Source organism: Sinohyriopsis cumingii, chromosome 4 (genome assembly GCF_028554795.1).
Source record: "Sinohyriopsis cumingii isolate HCF-2022 chromosome 4, ASM2855479v2, whole genome shotgun sequence".
In the NCBI taxonomy this organism is placed as follows: Eukaryota; Metazoa; Mollusca; class Bivalvia; order Unionida; family Unionidae; genus Sinohyriopsis; species Sinohyriopsis cumingii.
The window spans coordinates 85,495,322-85,510,879 of record NC_142964.1 but is presented as its reverse complement, the minus strand read 5'-3'; the positions used below and the strand labels follow the sequence as shown (position 1 = coordinate 85,510,879).

Genomic DNA, 15,558 nt, shown 5'->3' with positions numbered 1-15,558 from the left:
TCATGCAACTTCTTTTGATCTGGACAAACAGTTCCACATCTAGGTGATAACCTGCTATCTGGCATCCTCGCAGCTCCTAGGTCTGGCTCTCCACTTCTAGCCACGGCAATCTTACATAATGGATTAGTGCTAGCCTTCGGCAATGCCCACAAGTCAGAACAAGAATATTTATTTCAAGCTTAATGGGCAGTTTGGATTGGGGTGATGGAAATGTTTTCCCCAAAATGTCAGGCCCCCTCCCCCCCCCCAATTAAATCACCTGTCCCTTATATCCCACTGAGATAGTGCCAGGAGCGCATAGTGCAATCCTTTTTTCTCTGTCTATCCATCACACCTTAATTGTTGGTTTTGGTCATTTCATTGATCATGGTGGGTTATTTGTGTTTCATGAACACATTATGGTTATTTTTATATTCATGTCAACCTGAATGATGATTCATAATATCATTTCCTTCTTCAGGTATTTCAAAATAGTTATACATTTACCAGTGATTCACTTTCATCCTTATGCAATTCTTACCTGTCAATAAATTGTTGTAGTTTTTTAAAATAATAATTAAAGAATGAAAATGAAATGAATACTGGCTGATATCAAGTGTGAGTGTGACATTAAAGGTTATAATGTTAGAGCTTTTGAAGTATCAGAACTAAGGGACCAACCATTTAATTGGGGTTGGGAGGATTTGGATTTTCTTTCAAGCTGGAATATATTTTTCTTTAATATCAAGCAAATTTATATTTTCAACAAATGTAATGAATTGTGTATGGTTTCTTTTGCTTTAAATCAGAGCAGGAATTATTTTACCCACCACCCCTAGTAAAAAATTAATTGTTCTTTCCCAGAAGTTTAAAAAGTATTTAACATTTTCAAGCAAACCAGTCCTTTCACAACATTCATGATAATAATTTAAGATTAATCAAGTTTTTAAATTAGCAATTCTCATCAATGTCATAGCATGCCAAACACTATATTTATAAACCAATGATTTTGTTTAAAAAACTAATTTGATTGGTGTGTGTTAGCAGTCACTAATACAGCATCATGTCATAAGAGGTTATTCTATAATTTTTGTTGTGTATGCCAGATTCGGTTTTACTCTGGCTTTCAGTGCCTAGCTGAAATTGTAACATTACGGTATCATTTAGAAGAGACAGTCATTTGTTATCAAACACTTTGAAAAACCTCAAATGAAAGATGACTGCCATTATGCTAACCTTGCTTTCAAACTCAACTAATCTGAATGGAATGTAGAGTGAAATGATACATGGAAGTGTTATTCAGGAGGAAAACATAATCACCACTGCAGTCTGGGTGTAAAAAGGTATATTGTCATGGTAAGCAATATTTAATTTTGTATAGGCCTAGACTTCAGAGTAAATTTCTTTGTAGTTAAAAGGATTAATAGATTTGGAAATTTACTAGTCCTGCTGAATCTTCACTTCTCCTTCCCGCAAAACATTGACAAGCTATAGCTGAAACTTAAATGGTCTCATGATATCAGACAACTGCTAATTTTGAGCCTTGCAGAAGTTAATGATGTATGCTTGAATTTGTACAGAAAGTCGGTGGTAGCTTAGTCTTTGAAAATGGAGAATGCCAGTGCTTCATTTATAAAAATCTAACTGTACATAGTGAGACTCTTGACTAACTATTCAATCGACACTATTGTAAATGCAAAAGTTAAAGGATTTTCAGAGTCAGTATGTGACTTTGCAGATGCTAATATATATGAACATTTAAATATGGAAATAGGATGTCAGAATGATAAAAGTAGTATGGAGACATTCTCACTGAGTACCCCATTGCATGATGACATACATATAATTGATATGAAACTAAATACAAAAGGTTTTAACATGGGTGACTTAAATGTACAAGGTATTGTGGGAAAAATGGACCAGATTAAGTTTATGTTGTCTTCCAAGGAAGATAATATACATGTTTAAGGACTCACTGAAACCAAATTAAATGCTAACCACAATGATAATCTATTTTACTGTCAAGGCTAGAATAAACCATTATGCAGGGACAGAGGGACAGCAGGGGGAGGTCTTGTTGTATACATTAGGAAAGATTTAACTGTAGAAAGGCGACTTGACTTGGAGTCACATGAAATTGAGAGTATCTTTGGAATTATTTTTTGAAACAAATAAAAAATGTTCTGCACAGGAGAAGAAACATATATACTCGGCGATATAAATAAGGACCTTCTCACTGTACTCAAATAAGTAACAACTGGATTGAATTTATTGAATCATTAGGCCTAGTCCAGCTGGTAAATGAGCCCACAAGGCTAACAGAAAAATCAAGCACTCTTATTGATCACATTTATACCAACCTACCAGACAATGTGTCTTTGTGTTAATGTACCAAATGTTGGTCTTTGTGACCACTATCCTACTTTTTTGTCAAGAAAGGTTAAATTTAAGAGAAATAAGAAAAATACACACAAAATGATCACTTACAGATCGTTCAAAATTTTTAATGAAGACCAATTTGTCAATGACATATATAAAGTTCCATGGAATATGATCCAAAATTTGGATGACATAGATGAAGCTCTGAGGGAGTGGACTGACTTATTTATGGATGTGGTCTCTAAGCATGCACCACTGAAAGTTCATCGAGTAACGAATGAAAGCTAACCTAATTGGCTTACTACTGAAATCCTAGATGCTAGATGCTATGACCAATTCAAGGCTATGGGAAACCATGCACAATAAAAAGTATTGAGAAATAAAATAACAAGTATGATTAAAAAAGCTAAAAAAAAGTATTATCAATCTTTGCTTGAAAACAAAAAGAGCAACACAAACTCTGTTTGGAAAGTCTTCAATGAACTCACTGGAGGAACACACATAGATCAGACAAATAAAATTCACTCACTTCTGGTAAATGACACTATAGTCACTGATGACACTGACATTGCAAATGTTTTGAATGATTTGTTCACCAACATTACCACAAAATTAAAAGAACCAGTGATAGAAAACAACTTTAATGAACTGAAAAGGTTCTGCAGCATCAAAATCTCAAAGGAGGTATGTTTCTCTATTCCACCAGTATCAAAAAAAACTTTGTTAAAAAATGTCTCGGTGAACTTGATACCAAGAAAGCTACAGGACTCGATCAGATTGGTCCACCACTCATTAAAACTTCTGCCTTGGCTATTTCAGATACCATAACATTCATAATCTGTTTAAGTATTACAACCTCATCTGCCCCCAAAATATGGAAAACTGCAAAAGTAACTCCTATTCACAAATCTGGTTCTAAGTGATAACTACTGACCAATCTCAATACTACCAAACTTGTCAAAATTGATTGAAAAACATGTCCATGACTCATTCATGTCATATTTAACCAAACACTTGCTGTTACACCCTAATTAATCAGGCTTTAGACAGAAACATTCATGTGAGAATGCCTTGATCTCCCTGACTGTTAAATGGCTTCAAGCACTTGACCAAGATAGAATAATAGGATCAGTATTTGTAGATTTCAGGAAAGCTTTTTCACATGGTGGATCATAAAATCCTTTCGAAGAAACTGAAAATCTACCAATGTGATGAAAGCACAGTTAGATGGTTTACTTCATACTTATGTGAGAGAACACAACATGTTTATATAAATAATGTTCTGTCCAAACCTGGAACAATTATATATGGAATACCACAAGGCTCAATTCTAGGTCCATTACTATTTATTTTATATTATTTATTTTATATATTAATGACCTACAACTTTTACTAAGGGACTCAATATCATCTGCGGATCTCTATGCAGATGACACAACATTGTCAGATATCCAAAACACAAAGCATGAACTCTAAATTTCTTTACAGAATGCCTTAATTAAACAAACTGGACAACTGGTGCACATTCAATGGCATGGTGGTAAATTGTCGCAAAACTAAAATACTATGTCTGACATGAAAGGATAAAAATTTGCAAATGGTCTGTTATGATAGACTACTTGGTGTTTTGGTAGATAATAACCTATCATGGACTGAACATATCAAACATATCAGTAAAAAAGTCAATTCAAGTTTATGGCTTTTCAGTAGGACAAGACATTTTCTCCCTGAAAGGCACAGAAAACTCTTTTATAACAGTTACATACAGCCCTATTTAGACTACTGTAATACAGTATGGGGTAATTCAAATGATAAAAACATAGCAAAGCTGGCACATCTTCAGAAAAGAGCATTTGGGCTAATATCAATCCAGAAAGAAAGCAAGGAAAATTTAGCTGGTAGGTTAAAAATATTACCTTTTAAAGACTGAATCCATTTGAGAAAAGCCAAATTAATGTAGAGGATATCCAGTAATAGTGCTCCTGAACATTTACAATCACTATTCCAGTATAGGCTACCTGGCAATACTCCCCACCTGGAACTTTGCTCTGGAATAGTATACCAGTTGAAATTAGAAATGCCCACTCTATTTCCTTCTTCCAAATCCAATAATCCAATCGCTTCAGAGATGCAGCTTAAATAAATAAATTCTTTTCTTTGAGGGCCTCAAGGTAGATTAGTACTTAGCTAATTATGTTACCTTCTTTAAATAAAGTCATTATTATTATTATTATTATTATTATTATTAAAAGAGGAGTATAAAATGATAGGTTTTTGAGATTTTAGGAAGTAAATTTTCACACAAAGTACAAAATAGTACCCTACTTATATCTGTTAAAGTAATAAATTAACACTGAATGTTTTTGGTCCTTCTCTCCCCCACCATTTTTACAGCTGGTTTGATAGCTGTAGATAAAAATTGTTTTCAAGAAATTATTTATATTAATGTGTATTGTCATAATCATTGAGACTGTTAAAAAAATAAGAGAATGGTGAATATTTTATAGAGTAACCATTACCCACAATGCCAATTTCTTTTCCACATTGAATAATGCAGGAGCCATAAAATTGTATTGATTAATTGATTATTACAGTAATATTTATAATGACTGCTCCGGTGTCCTAGTGGTTTAAGCATCTGCCTCGGATGTGAGATGTCGTGGGTTCGAACCCCGGCGGAGTCATATCAAAGACTTACAAAAATGGTACTTACAGCTGCCTCGCTAGACACCCATCATTAAGAGGTTAGTGTTAGGACTGGTTGGCCTAGTGTCAGGATAATGTGACTGGGTGGGACATCATGCTATATGCCTGCGGCATGATGCACCAGTGCTAGACATCACTATAAACTGTCACACTGCAGATGTCATAGCGATAAGACTGAAAAATTGTTAAAGCTACACTAAAAATCTAAATTACACACACACACACCAAGTAATATTTATAAAGATGTGTACTGAATTCCATGCTTTTACAGTCATTAAGGTCTTAAGTTAGTGTGTTTTCCTATTTGCATGCCATAATACACATTGTGATACATCCTTATTTTAAATAATGCACTTCCTTCAGACAAAAAAATGATTTGGTAGACTTCTTCATGGTCTGGTACCTCAAGTCATAGTGTTGAGTTGTTTTTGGGAGATGATGCTAATTTATATTATTATATTTGGATCATTAACATCTATTTGGGTTGATACCACCTAAATTACAAGTTAGAAATGGCAAAAATAAAGGTCATGCTAGAAAATAGAATCAGGGAAATTGCTTTCCCATTTTATTGATTAAATTGTGCTAAATTGGCACATTTGACAACTGTTGGAATTGGCTAAATTAGGACAGGATTTTGATGAGTGATGTTTTTTTTTTGTCATGCTATTTAGAACAGAGTCTAAATACCCAAGGTGGAGGATGCCAGTTGGAATTCTGAAGAGAATTGTTATAGTCATGTGTCACCTAGGAATAATTGTTGCTTTTCATAAAAGGCACTATTTTTAAGTGTGCATGTCTGAGTATACTTTGATTTTATTTCAAGTGTGAAAACTGCAGGAAAATAATAAATAATTATGCTACCATGCTTCATAGTTCCTTGGTATACAACTTCAAGAACCCGCTGCTGCTATGGCTTGCATAAGTGTATGTATTTAAACACACTCTTCAGTTTCTGGTACTGTATATGCTCACTTTTAAGTCAAAGTACAGCTGCAAACTGCACAGCCAATCTGGGTCCATGCAGTTTATTAGGAATAAGCAGTAGAACAAACAAAATAGACTCTGATCTGCCCATGTATTATACAACATCAGATCAGGGTCTATATTGTTTGCATTTGGACGCCTAAGTGAGTATATACAATATATGATAATTTCTCACTATTTCTTTGAGTCATGTTGTATAAATGTTGAGCTCCACTAACAGTATCATTTTGTATGCTGGCTTACATTAGCACACAGAAGGTTAGCCAGGCCTTAGATGTAAAGGCAAGGACCACTTCTAAATGAGTGTTTTATAGAATATTATTGTTGATTATAGTGTAAAATGTCATGTTATTTAATCACTAAAGACGGAACAAGTTTCTCTACAAAGGCTTAACATCTATACGAAATCAACAATTTTGTCTCATAATATTGCATTTGTAGAGATAGTAAGACATAAGTAGAACTATATATCAACAGTAATTTTAACTATTTGTGTAAAAATGGTTAGAAAAGTTGCTTATCATATCACAGCATGGTTAGCAGGTGATGAATCTAAGCTTGTCATAGAACTTGTTATTAATTGTTGTATTTATTTTGTCTTCCCTGCCTAGAAACAGAAGTCACACTGCCCATCTATTCATTACTTTATACAGTGTTCTTCCTGCCATATGTGTGACATAAGCTTTTCATTACACATAGTATGACAAATTTAATGTGCGCAAGAGCCCAGGGGCTGCCCAACTGCTGGGTCTGGGCAACCCTATGTTGAATTCATTTTGCCCATGGGCTGCCAGAATGCAGAGCCTGGACTTCCATATGTTGAATTCAGTTAACCCAAAGGAATACTAGATAATGGAATGATCAACCATGTGTCTGTGTGGCATAAGCACTTCATGGCACTGGTTGTAATGAATTTAATGTGCCAGTGTACAGGGGCTACCAAATGATGAATCAGGGCTCCTGTATTTTGAATTCTCATAGACCAAAGGGCTGCTGGATGAGTGTTAAGCCATGTCTTCGTCTGTCATCAACTTCTCATGATATAGGATTTATAATATGTGCCATAGCCTGCAGGCTTCCAAAATGCTGAGTCAGGGCTACTATTTAATTCAGGTATCCCAAAGGATTACTAGATGATACCACTTGTTCAATGTTGTTAAAAACATAATGAAAACAGTATTTTACATAATGAAAACAGTATTTTACAAAGGAAAATATTTGTGACTAATGGCACGTAAAGAAGGAATTCTTTAGCTGCAGTTTCATTTAAGCAGAATGAACTTGCTTGGGCTATAAGGAAATAGAATTGCTCATAATTAAGTGCACATTTTTATTGAATAAGGTGTAATTAATATTTTTTTCTCCTTTTCAGGTTTCAATGATTCATTGAAAAGACACAACCATCTACTCCGACAAAGCATTTAGGTTTACAGGGATTTCCAAGAAAACAATGTATTTGCTGTAGTAAAAACAGGAACAATTAAGAAGCCTGTCCATAGTTCAGGGGATTCCTTGAAAAGTTGGTAAGATATCTATATTACTACATGTCCAGGCTGTAACAATTTTCATGCCACTCATCCATAGATCTAATTCAAACTGGCCTTAACAATCATTCTTCTGTAAGCACATGTAGAGTAATTTAACATGTGCTATTATCTACTTTGCCCTTTAACTGTTTCTGTTTTAAATTGGGTAAAAACTTTGTGTGCTTCATATTACAGGCATTTTGGTTGTCAGTTTATTCAGTGTTTTAGTTGGAGCATGGACATACCAGGCTATGTGAAAATAATGGGTCTTGGCCTAGCATTTCACTCAGTACAGTTTAACTTGAATAATCTCATCTTCTCAGCAAGCAGAAATCGTTGGAATAATTGTGCACTTTGATGATGAAAATTGTGTCAGAAGAAATTCATGATAGTTTTGGGAACTTGTTGGTTAAAAAAGTCTGATAATTTGGATTTGTTTGCTCAGTGGAGTCCAGTAATACTTCATGTACTGTATGCATAGTGAATGTTGTGGAATTCTGAAAAGGGTACCAGAGAAGTTTAGAAGAAGTTGTACTGACAAAAACTCAGATCTTGATGTGTTTTTTAATTACTAATTACTATGACACAAAGAATTAAAATTATCATTCATTGTGAATCCTGCTTAGATACTGTAACTGTTAATTGTGTTTTTAAAAAATATGGGGTATAGAAATTAAATGACTGTCTTTCTGCACACCTGGCTGATATATCCTAGGCAAGTTACATATTTTAGGCACAATCACAAATGTGGAAGGGCATATTAGTGTTACCATTGTCCATCCATCTTTATTGCCATCAGGTTAAGTTTGATGTTTATGTCACTGTGGGGGTCTTTTTCTTCCACAAACATATCTAGTTTTCAACTTGATATAGGCCCATATAGAAACTCATTTATCTCCCTTGAGAGGGAAGCTTCACAGTGCTGACAGTCACTTCCAGGGTCTGTGCAGTTGTCAGTGGCATTCATGGATAAAGGAATCTTTGAAAATTGATAGCACATATAAAAGCAATTCATGAAAAGGTTGGGTGATATGATGTATAATTAAATAATAGAAATGATAAAATTGGTACCATAATGAATTATATTAAAACTGATTGGAATCTGAAGAATATTTTTAAAATTTCTATAATAAAATGTACTTAACTTGCTTGCAATTAAGGATGTCAGACCATAAATTGCCTGCTGAAACTTTTCAGTGAAATAAAGTTCCATATGAAGAAAGAAAATGTAACAAATGTTTAAAAAAATAATGATTTGGGTGATGAATTCCATTACCTCTTTGAGTGTAAATTCTTCAAGGACTCTAGACCAGATTTGATTAAGAAATATTATTACATATGCCCAATAATTTGAAATATCAACATTTAATGCAAATAAAAACAAAATACAAGCGAAGAATTTAAGCATATTAGTTAGCTAAATCATGATCAAATTAAAAACATTAGAAGACTCAGTAGCTATCTATGCTGATTTCGCACTCTAACCATTTGCGACACTTTTACATATTCAGTGAAACATATCAAAAATGTTTTAATTTAAATCATTGATCACCTTTCTGTACATACTTCCTTGACTTGTAATATCAGATTATCCATTAATTCTCTGTCCGTCTCCCAGCATTGTTTCACTTCTCGTTCTAGATTTTTAAAACTGATGGCTTCACTTTATATATAATAGAACTTTGATTGTACTGCACTCGTATGCCTTGTATGTTTGGCCTGAGTTTGATTTTTTTCATGAAGTCTTGTTCTGGTCTGTTCATTGGTTCTTCAATTTTTTAAAAACACTTTAATTTTATTTGTGCTTAGCAACAAGTGAACATGAGAAATATAACACCATTTTCGTTCTTTTTGGCAACTGTTGATTATGAGCAACTGTCACAGTATCTGAGCCACATATACCTGATTTTGCCAACATCATAACTTGATCATGTGCATTGCTTTGATCTTTGTGAGATGACTAATTATCAAAACAAAGTATGCTGGGCGAAATTTTTTAAAGCGGTCTCCATATCAGAGTGAACTTTAATTTTAGTGAACAAAATTCTCTGACATTATTCAATCAGTCTCTTGTAAACATATTTTAAAAAATAATCTAAAACTAAACTTATTTACATGTGATGGGGTGTAGAGGTGGGGGTATATAGTAATCCCTTTTTTGTTTTTGCATCTTTGCATCCATCCAGAACTTTGAAGTACACCTGGGCCCCCAGTTTCAGATGGATTACCATGAAACTTGGTAAACATTATGGACATTTTTTGAAGATGCTTATATTGACAAATTACGTTGTTTCTGAGATATTAACTCACCTGGCCGTAAAGCAAAGGGAGCTTATATTGTATTAACTCACCTGGCTGTAAAGCAAAGGGAGCTTATATTGTATTAACTCACCTGGCCATAAAGCAAAGGGAGCTTATATTGTATTAACTCACCTGGCCGTAAAGCAAAGGGAGCTTATATTGTATTAACTCACCTGGCCGTAAAGCAAAGGGAGCTTATATTGTATTAACTCACCTGGCCGTAAAGCAAAGGGAGCTTATATTGGCCTTCAGCTACCATGTCTAGTCCATTCACAATTGCTATAGACAACTTCTTCACAAAAGTAGCTCAACAGAATTTGACCAAATGTGAAATAAAGCATACTGACATATTTCAGATTTATTTAAAAGATGCAGATCCAGCCCCTCAATAATATGACAGATGTTACTGTAAATAGAAGAGCCTGTAAATGATATCTTCTCAAGAACTGCTCTGCATAATTTGATGAAATTTGATGATAAGCATCCTTGCATGAAAGTCTTTAAAGTCTGTTCAAATTATGCTGATCCACCTTCTAAACTTCCCACTATTACTAAAAATGCAAGTCTCTTTTTTTTTCTCAATTTGCATTCAATTCCAGCTTCATAGTTGTGTCACATTTGAGGTAAGGCTGTTTCGTGTGGAGTTTTGTGATTCACAGATCAAAGATCAAGGTTAGGATGTGAAATTGCAGATTATGTAAATTTTACATTGATGTACCTAGTAACAGATGGGATTGGAGGAAATTAGCAAGTCAGATTGCTGGATTCGCAACTTAAGCCAAGTGCATTTTGAAGTTTTGTTGATAAAATCCAGACCTGACCAAGTTAGTTAAAATAGCATGGACCTGTGTCTGGCATGTTGTCCCATCTTGTGTTATATAGAGTCTTGCTGCATTTTATATTTTCAATTTTTCAAAAACCACTGGAGTGATTTAATCAAATTTGACATAGAGCATCCTGGCATGAAAGTTTTCACATTTGCATAAATGATGTTGATCTGCCAGCTATAATATGGCAGCTGTTATTAAAATCAAACACTCCTTAAACTACTTCTTAAAAGTATTCTCAACAGAATTTGGTCTGGTTTGACAGAAAGCACACTGGCTGGAAGGCATTTCAAGCTTACAAATGATTTCAATCTGCCATAAAATTTGGCTAGAGATACAGTAGATGGAGAAACCATTTATCATGAGCATCTATAGCAGATCAGGCCCCATATTTAACCAAGAGAAGTCCAAAGTTAAGTCTTAGATTTTTGATTGTCTGAAAGATAGATCTAAATTTCAGCCATTCAGATTACCGCATTCTAGACAAACTTTAAGTCAAAATTTAATTCTTGTTGGTGAAACAATACCTGGTGTAATTTGAATCAGTAATTGCAATCTTGTTTCATTGATTACTGATTTATAGCTCTTTCTGTTGTAGACCAGAAGAGCTTATGGGATGGTCATCGTCCATCCATCCATCCATTAGCAAAGTTTGTTATCACTACTCTTTCAAAAGCTACTTGGGGGATTGCCAGTAAACCTTACACACACATTCATCCCATTGTCTACTTGGTCCTAAATCAGGGTTCGTATGGTCTTTGAAGGTCTTTGACAATTTGGGAAAAATGAAGTGGAATTTTCAGGGCCTTGAAAATTTGGGAAAATCGAGCAGATTACCCTGAGGTCTTTAAAAGTGTTTGAAAATTGAAATAAACCCAAACATTTTAATTTCTTTCCATAATCACAAATAAAATTGTCCAAGGTGAATTAGATTCGGATGTAGTAGAGTTTTCCTGGTTTCTTTCTTTTGATGACCCGTTCAGTTTCATTTCATCATTAATCAACATTGTACTATTTTCCATTTGTTGTTTTCTCATATAACATAACTTGTATACAAAATTTTAGTGAAAATAAGACTTGGAAATCTATGTTTGTGGCCTTTGAAAGTTTTGGAAAAGACTTTGAATTTATCATTCAGACTTCTGTATGAACCCTGTAAATAAAAATGGTGCCACTTGAAAATCCATTGCAACTGCCACAGTTGCCATCTTGAAATTCTTGTTATCGCTACTGCTTCTAAATGGATGATCATATCAACATGAGATTTTCACTTAATTATTTCTTATGATGGCTAGTTGGTTCTGTATGAAAGTGATTCTGAGCTATGTTGAATATGGCTAGCACAGTAGCAACCTTGAAAATGTTGTTATTGCTACAAATCCGCAAATAAACATCCTTAACTAAAAGTCATATTGACATAGGATTTTACCAGAAGACTTCTTATGATGTCTAGTTGATCCCAAACGAAAATGGTGCCAGTATGGTGTCCAATCCATCAGAGTGGCCATTTTGAAAATCTTTTCATTATCAGTGTGGGATTTTACAACTTCTTATGTTCAGTTGGTGCTAATAGTACCATTCAGACATTCACTATGCCTGCCAGTGTCCATCTTGAAAATTGTTATTCCTCCTGAATGGAACATCATATTGACATGGGTTTTCACCAGAAGCGTTATAATGTCTAGTTGGTCCTAAATGAAAGTTGACTTCCACTATGTCAACAACAGCTTCTAATTTGAAAGTCTTATCTCTAAAGAATACCAAAGATGCTTTCAGCACTCGGCATTTGAAAGGAGGAAATGGTCTTATCTTGAATTCCTGCAAATTCTTTTCAGCCAGTAGTACATCAGTCGATGTTCTTAGGTAATTTCAGGTATCTTGTTTTCAGACATTTTTTTAATGCATATAATTGTAATTCAATCATTTACAATCAACAGTATTCCATAATTAAGATCACTTCTTTTATCACATTTTCAGTTTAGAGCTGGAGCTGCCATTTTAAGTTTTATAAACTTGAAGAAAAGAGCATTTTATTAGGCTAGTATGAAAGAATATTAGTGTAATTGGTTGTAAAGATGTTGGTCTTGTGAAATGACTAATATGCAGATTAAAATATACTTTGATTTTGTAGAGAAAAATTATAATGCATAGGTGATTAAATTCCAAAAAATAATTTAATTTAATCCGTGAGAAATTGCAATATAGTACAAATTTTCATTAGTAGTTGTATTATAAATGATTCTGTTTAAAAGTAATTGACTCAAGTTCTGATCAACAAATATTAAAGAAATGTCTGCATCCTACTAACTCGTATTTCTTAGCCTACTCCTCTTACATTTGGATATTAAAACTTGTTAATCCCTGAGCCAACCACCTAGGTAGCCCTCTACAGCATACTTGCAGAGGGATCACCTAGGGCAGTGATGACCTTGTCATTACCTGAATCCTTGAGACTCATTGACAGGACATAACCTGCAGAATTTTATAGAGGGGGCTACTTTAAGTAAATTATTTATATTTTGCTTTGCATTCCTTCAATTAGGCTGAAATTTGGCAAGCTTTTAAATAAAGTTATATACATAATGGTATACATTAATGCAATATACAGAAATAAAACTCGTGCATTGAAGGTAAAAGGAATGATATATGTACCAGATTGCTTCTCATGTCATTAATAATCCATAACATCCATTACGAGTTTGCAGTGAATAATTAAAACCTTCATTACATGCAATAGTTCTGTTTTTATGCAACCCACAGAATTTCTATTTGTCATCTCACTTATAAACTTTAACCTCATGGGAAAACTGCAGTAACAGAAATAGTTTTTCCTACACTTCTGCTCCTCATGATTCTCCACTGAACAATTAAAAACTAATAAAATACTTTGAACAAACACAGATATATGTACGCTTGTGCTATTTATTTTTAGAGGGTCAATGAAAATCTTGAAATTTCTTGATCAGTGTCCATCAGGTAACTTTCTGCTCATAATGGCTGATTGTCATTGTTTTCCATCATTTTCAGATTGAAATAACTCCACAATATCTGGAGCTATTGAAGTCAGGTTTTCTTTCCTTTGCACTGCCATGTTTCCTCACTCTGTGAGGCGAAAATTTTATTTGTTTAACTACATGCATAATTAGCAGATGGTTGGAAGTCATCCAATGGTTTGTGACATATTATCTTGTCATGTGGGATACATGTCTAGATTACTACTGCCACTCAAAAGCAACACTTAGTATAAGACAAACTGTGATATGTTATTGTGGTACACAGGAGATGAGGTAGGTAAAATATGTTATGAGGGGTTAATGAGTTCAGCAGCTATCAACATATGAGCAGTTAGACCCACCTGAGTCTCTTATTTCCCAAGTTCATTTCAATTTTCACATAAATTTTATTTTGTTTTTCAGGTTTTTTGAGTTACTTTGGTGTTGTGCAACAGATACCTTGGAATAGCTTTCCACAAGTAAGAATAATAAATATTTTGGAAATATTGGTTTGCCTTGTCTTTTCTGGAGCAAACTATGAGCTTAAATGAGCACAAAGTCATCAGCAGTGTAAAAAGTTTTTTGCAAACCCTATAGCTCCAAAACTATCTGTTTGGTTGCATTTGCCCCTTTTAATATTTAGTAAGTGGAGATGGCTTTTCTTTTTTAGCCTACCTGATCATAAAGCATAAAGCCAAGTGAGTTTAAGGCTTTTCATTCATAGTGTGATATGTGTTGTCCAGCCACCAAATTGCTTGTTGTCACAATGGAGTGTGTGTTTCTGATCCTGTTTCAATTAAACTTGGCATATTGGCATGTATCATTAAAATATCAGATGAATTTGAGCGAGATAAATGCATACTAATGAGGTGAATTTATGTCTAATTGGCTGCCCTTGTTACCCCTTTTAGTCTGTTTTTCTGATCAAACTTGGAATATCTGCTTATATTATCACAATCTTGGAAGAGTTCAGTAATTAGTGAGAGGCATGCACATTCATGAGGTGATCTTGCATCAGGTTGGCTGAGCTTGTCATTGTGGAAGCCATATTTCTCGTATGATTTTGATCAGACTTGGAATGTGGGTTAATATCATCATGATTTTGGATGAGTAGGAAAACGAGTGAGATCCTAGATGAAGAAATTTTGAATCAGATTTGCTGAACTTGTTACAACTCTGGAATCCACAGTTTTAATCTGATTTTGATCTTAGATTAGATGCTTATATTATCAGACTCACAGCGATGTTTGATAAAGAGCAAGATCCAGACTTAAAAATGAGGTGTAATGGAAGCCCTGTTTCTGATCTGACTTTGATCAGACTTAGAAAGCAATGCAACATCAACATATATTCAACAAGCTTGATACTGGAGATCCATGCATATAAATGAGGTGATCTTGCATTTTGTTACCACTCTGGAGGCCATATTTATGATTAAATTTCTTATGAAACTCAAAAAGTAGGCTTATATGATCACTGTCTCACATGATTTCAATGAGCAAGATCAACCCATATTAATGATCAGATTAGTTGAACTTGTTATCACTCTAGAGGCAGTTTCAGATCCAATTTTGATTAAAATTGGTGAATAGATTTAAATCATCAAGACCTTAAATGAGTATGATCATGAGCAAGATCAGCACATATTTATGAGATGATATTGTGCCTGATTGGCTGTCAGTACTTTAGAGATTATTTTGATTGGATATGTATTAAACTTAGTACCATAGACACATATGATTAAGACATCCAGTGAGTATTATTATAAGCTAGCTCTGGTCATAGTAATGAAATTCACTTATTATGCTATGTTATAAATTTGTTAGCCACATGCAAAAAATGTAAAGCAGATAAGAAGAA

At 34.1% G+C, this 15,558-nt stretch overlaps 1 protein-coding gene across 12 annotated transcripts in view; it reads left to right on the top strand.

Moving 5' to 3' along the window:
* Window positions 1-15,558, top strand: part of LOC149801587 (tumor necrosis factor alpha-induced protein 8-like) — an 83,858-nt gene that overhangs the window by 47,746 nt on the left and 20,554 nt on the right. For 10 of the 12 annotated variants that reach the window (XM_089955821.1, XM_089955823.1, XM_089955827.1 and 7 more), the window contains 2 exons: window positions 7,424-7,574; window positions 14,122-14,177. In XM_089955821.1, coding sequence (XP_089811947.1) covers window position 14,177 — 1 coding nt within the window. In that variant the 5' untranslated portion in view covers window positions 7,424-7,574; window positions 14,122-14,176. Of the gene's footprint in view, window positions 1-6,261; window positions 6,334-6,428; window positions 7,165-7,423; window positions 7,575-14,121; window positions 14,178-15,558 lie in introns of those variants that run through there. The other 2 variants (XM_089955826.1, XM_089955830.1) reach the window with 2 other exon arrangements.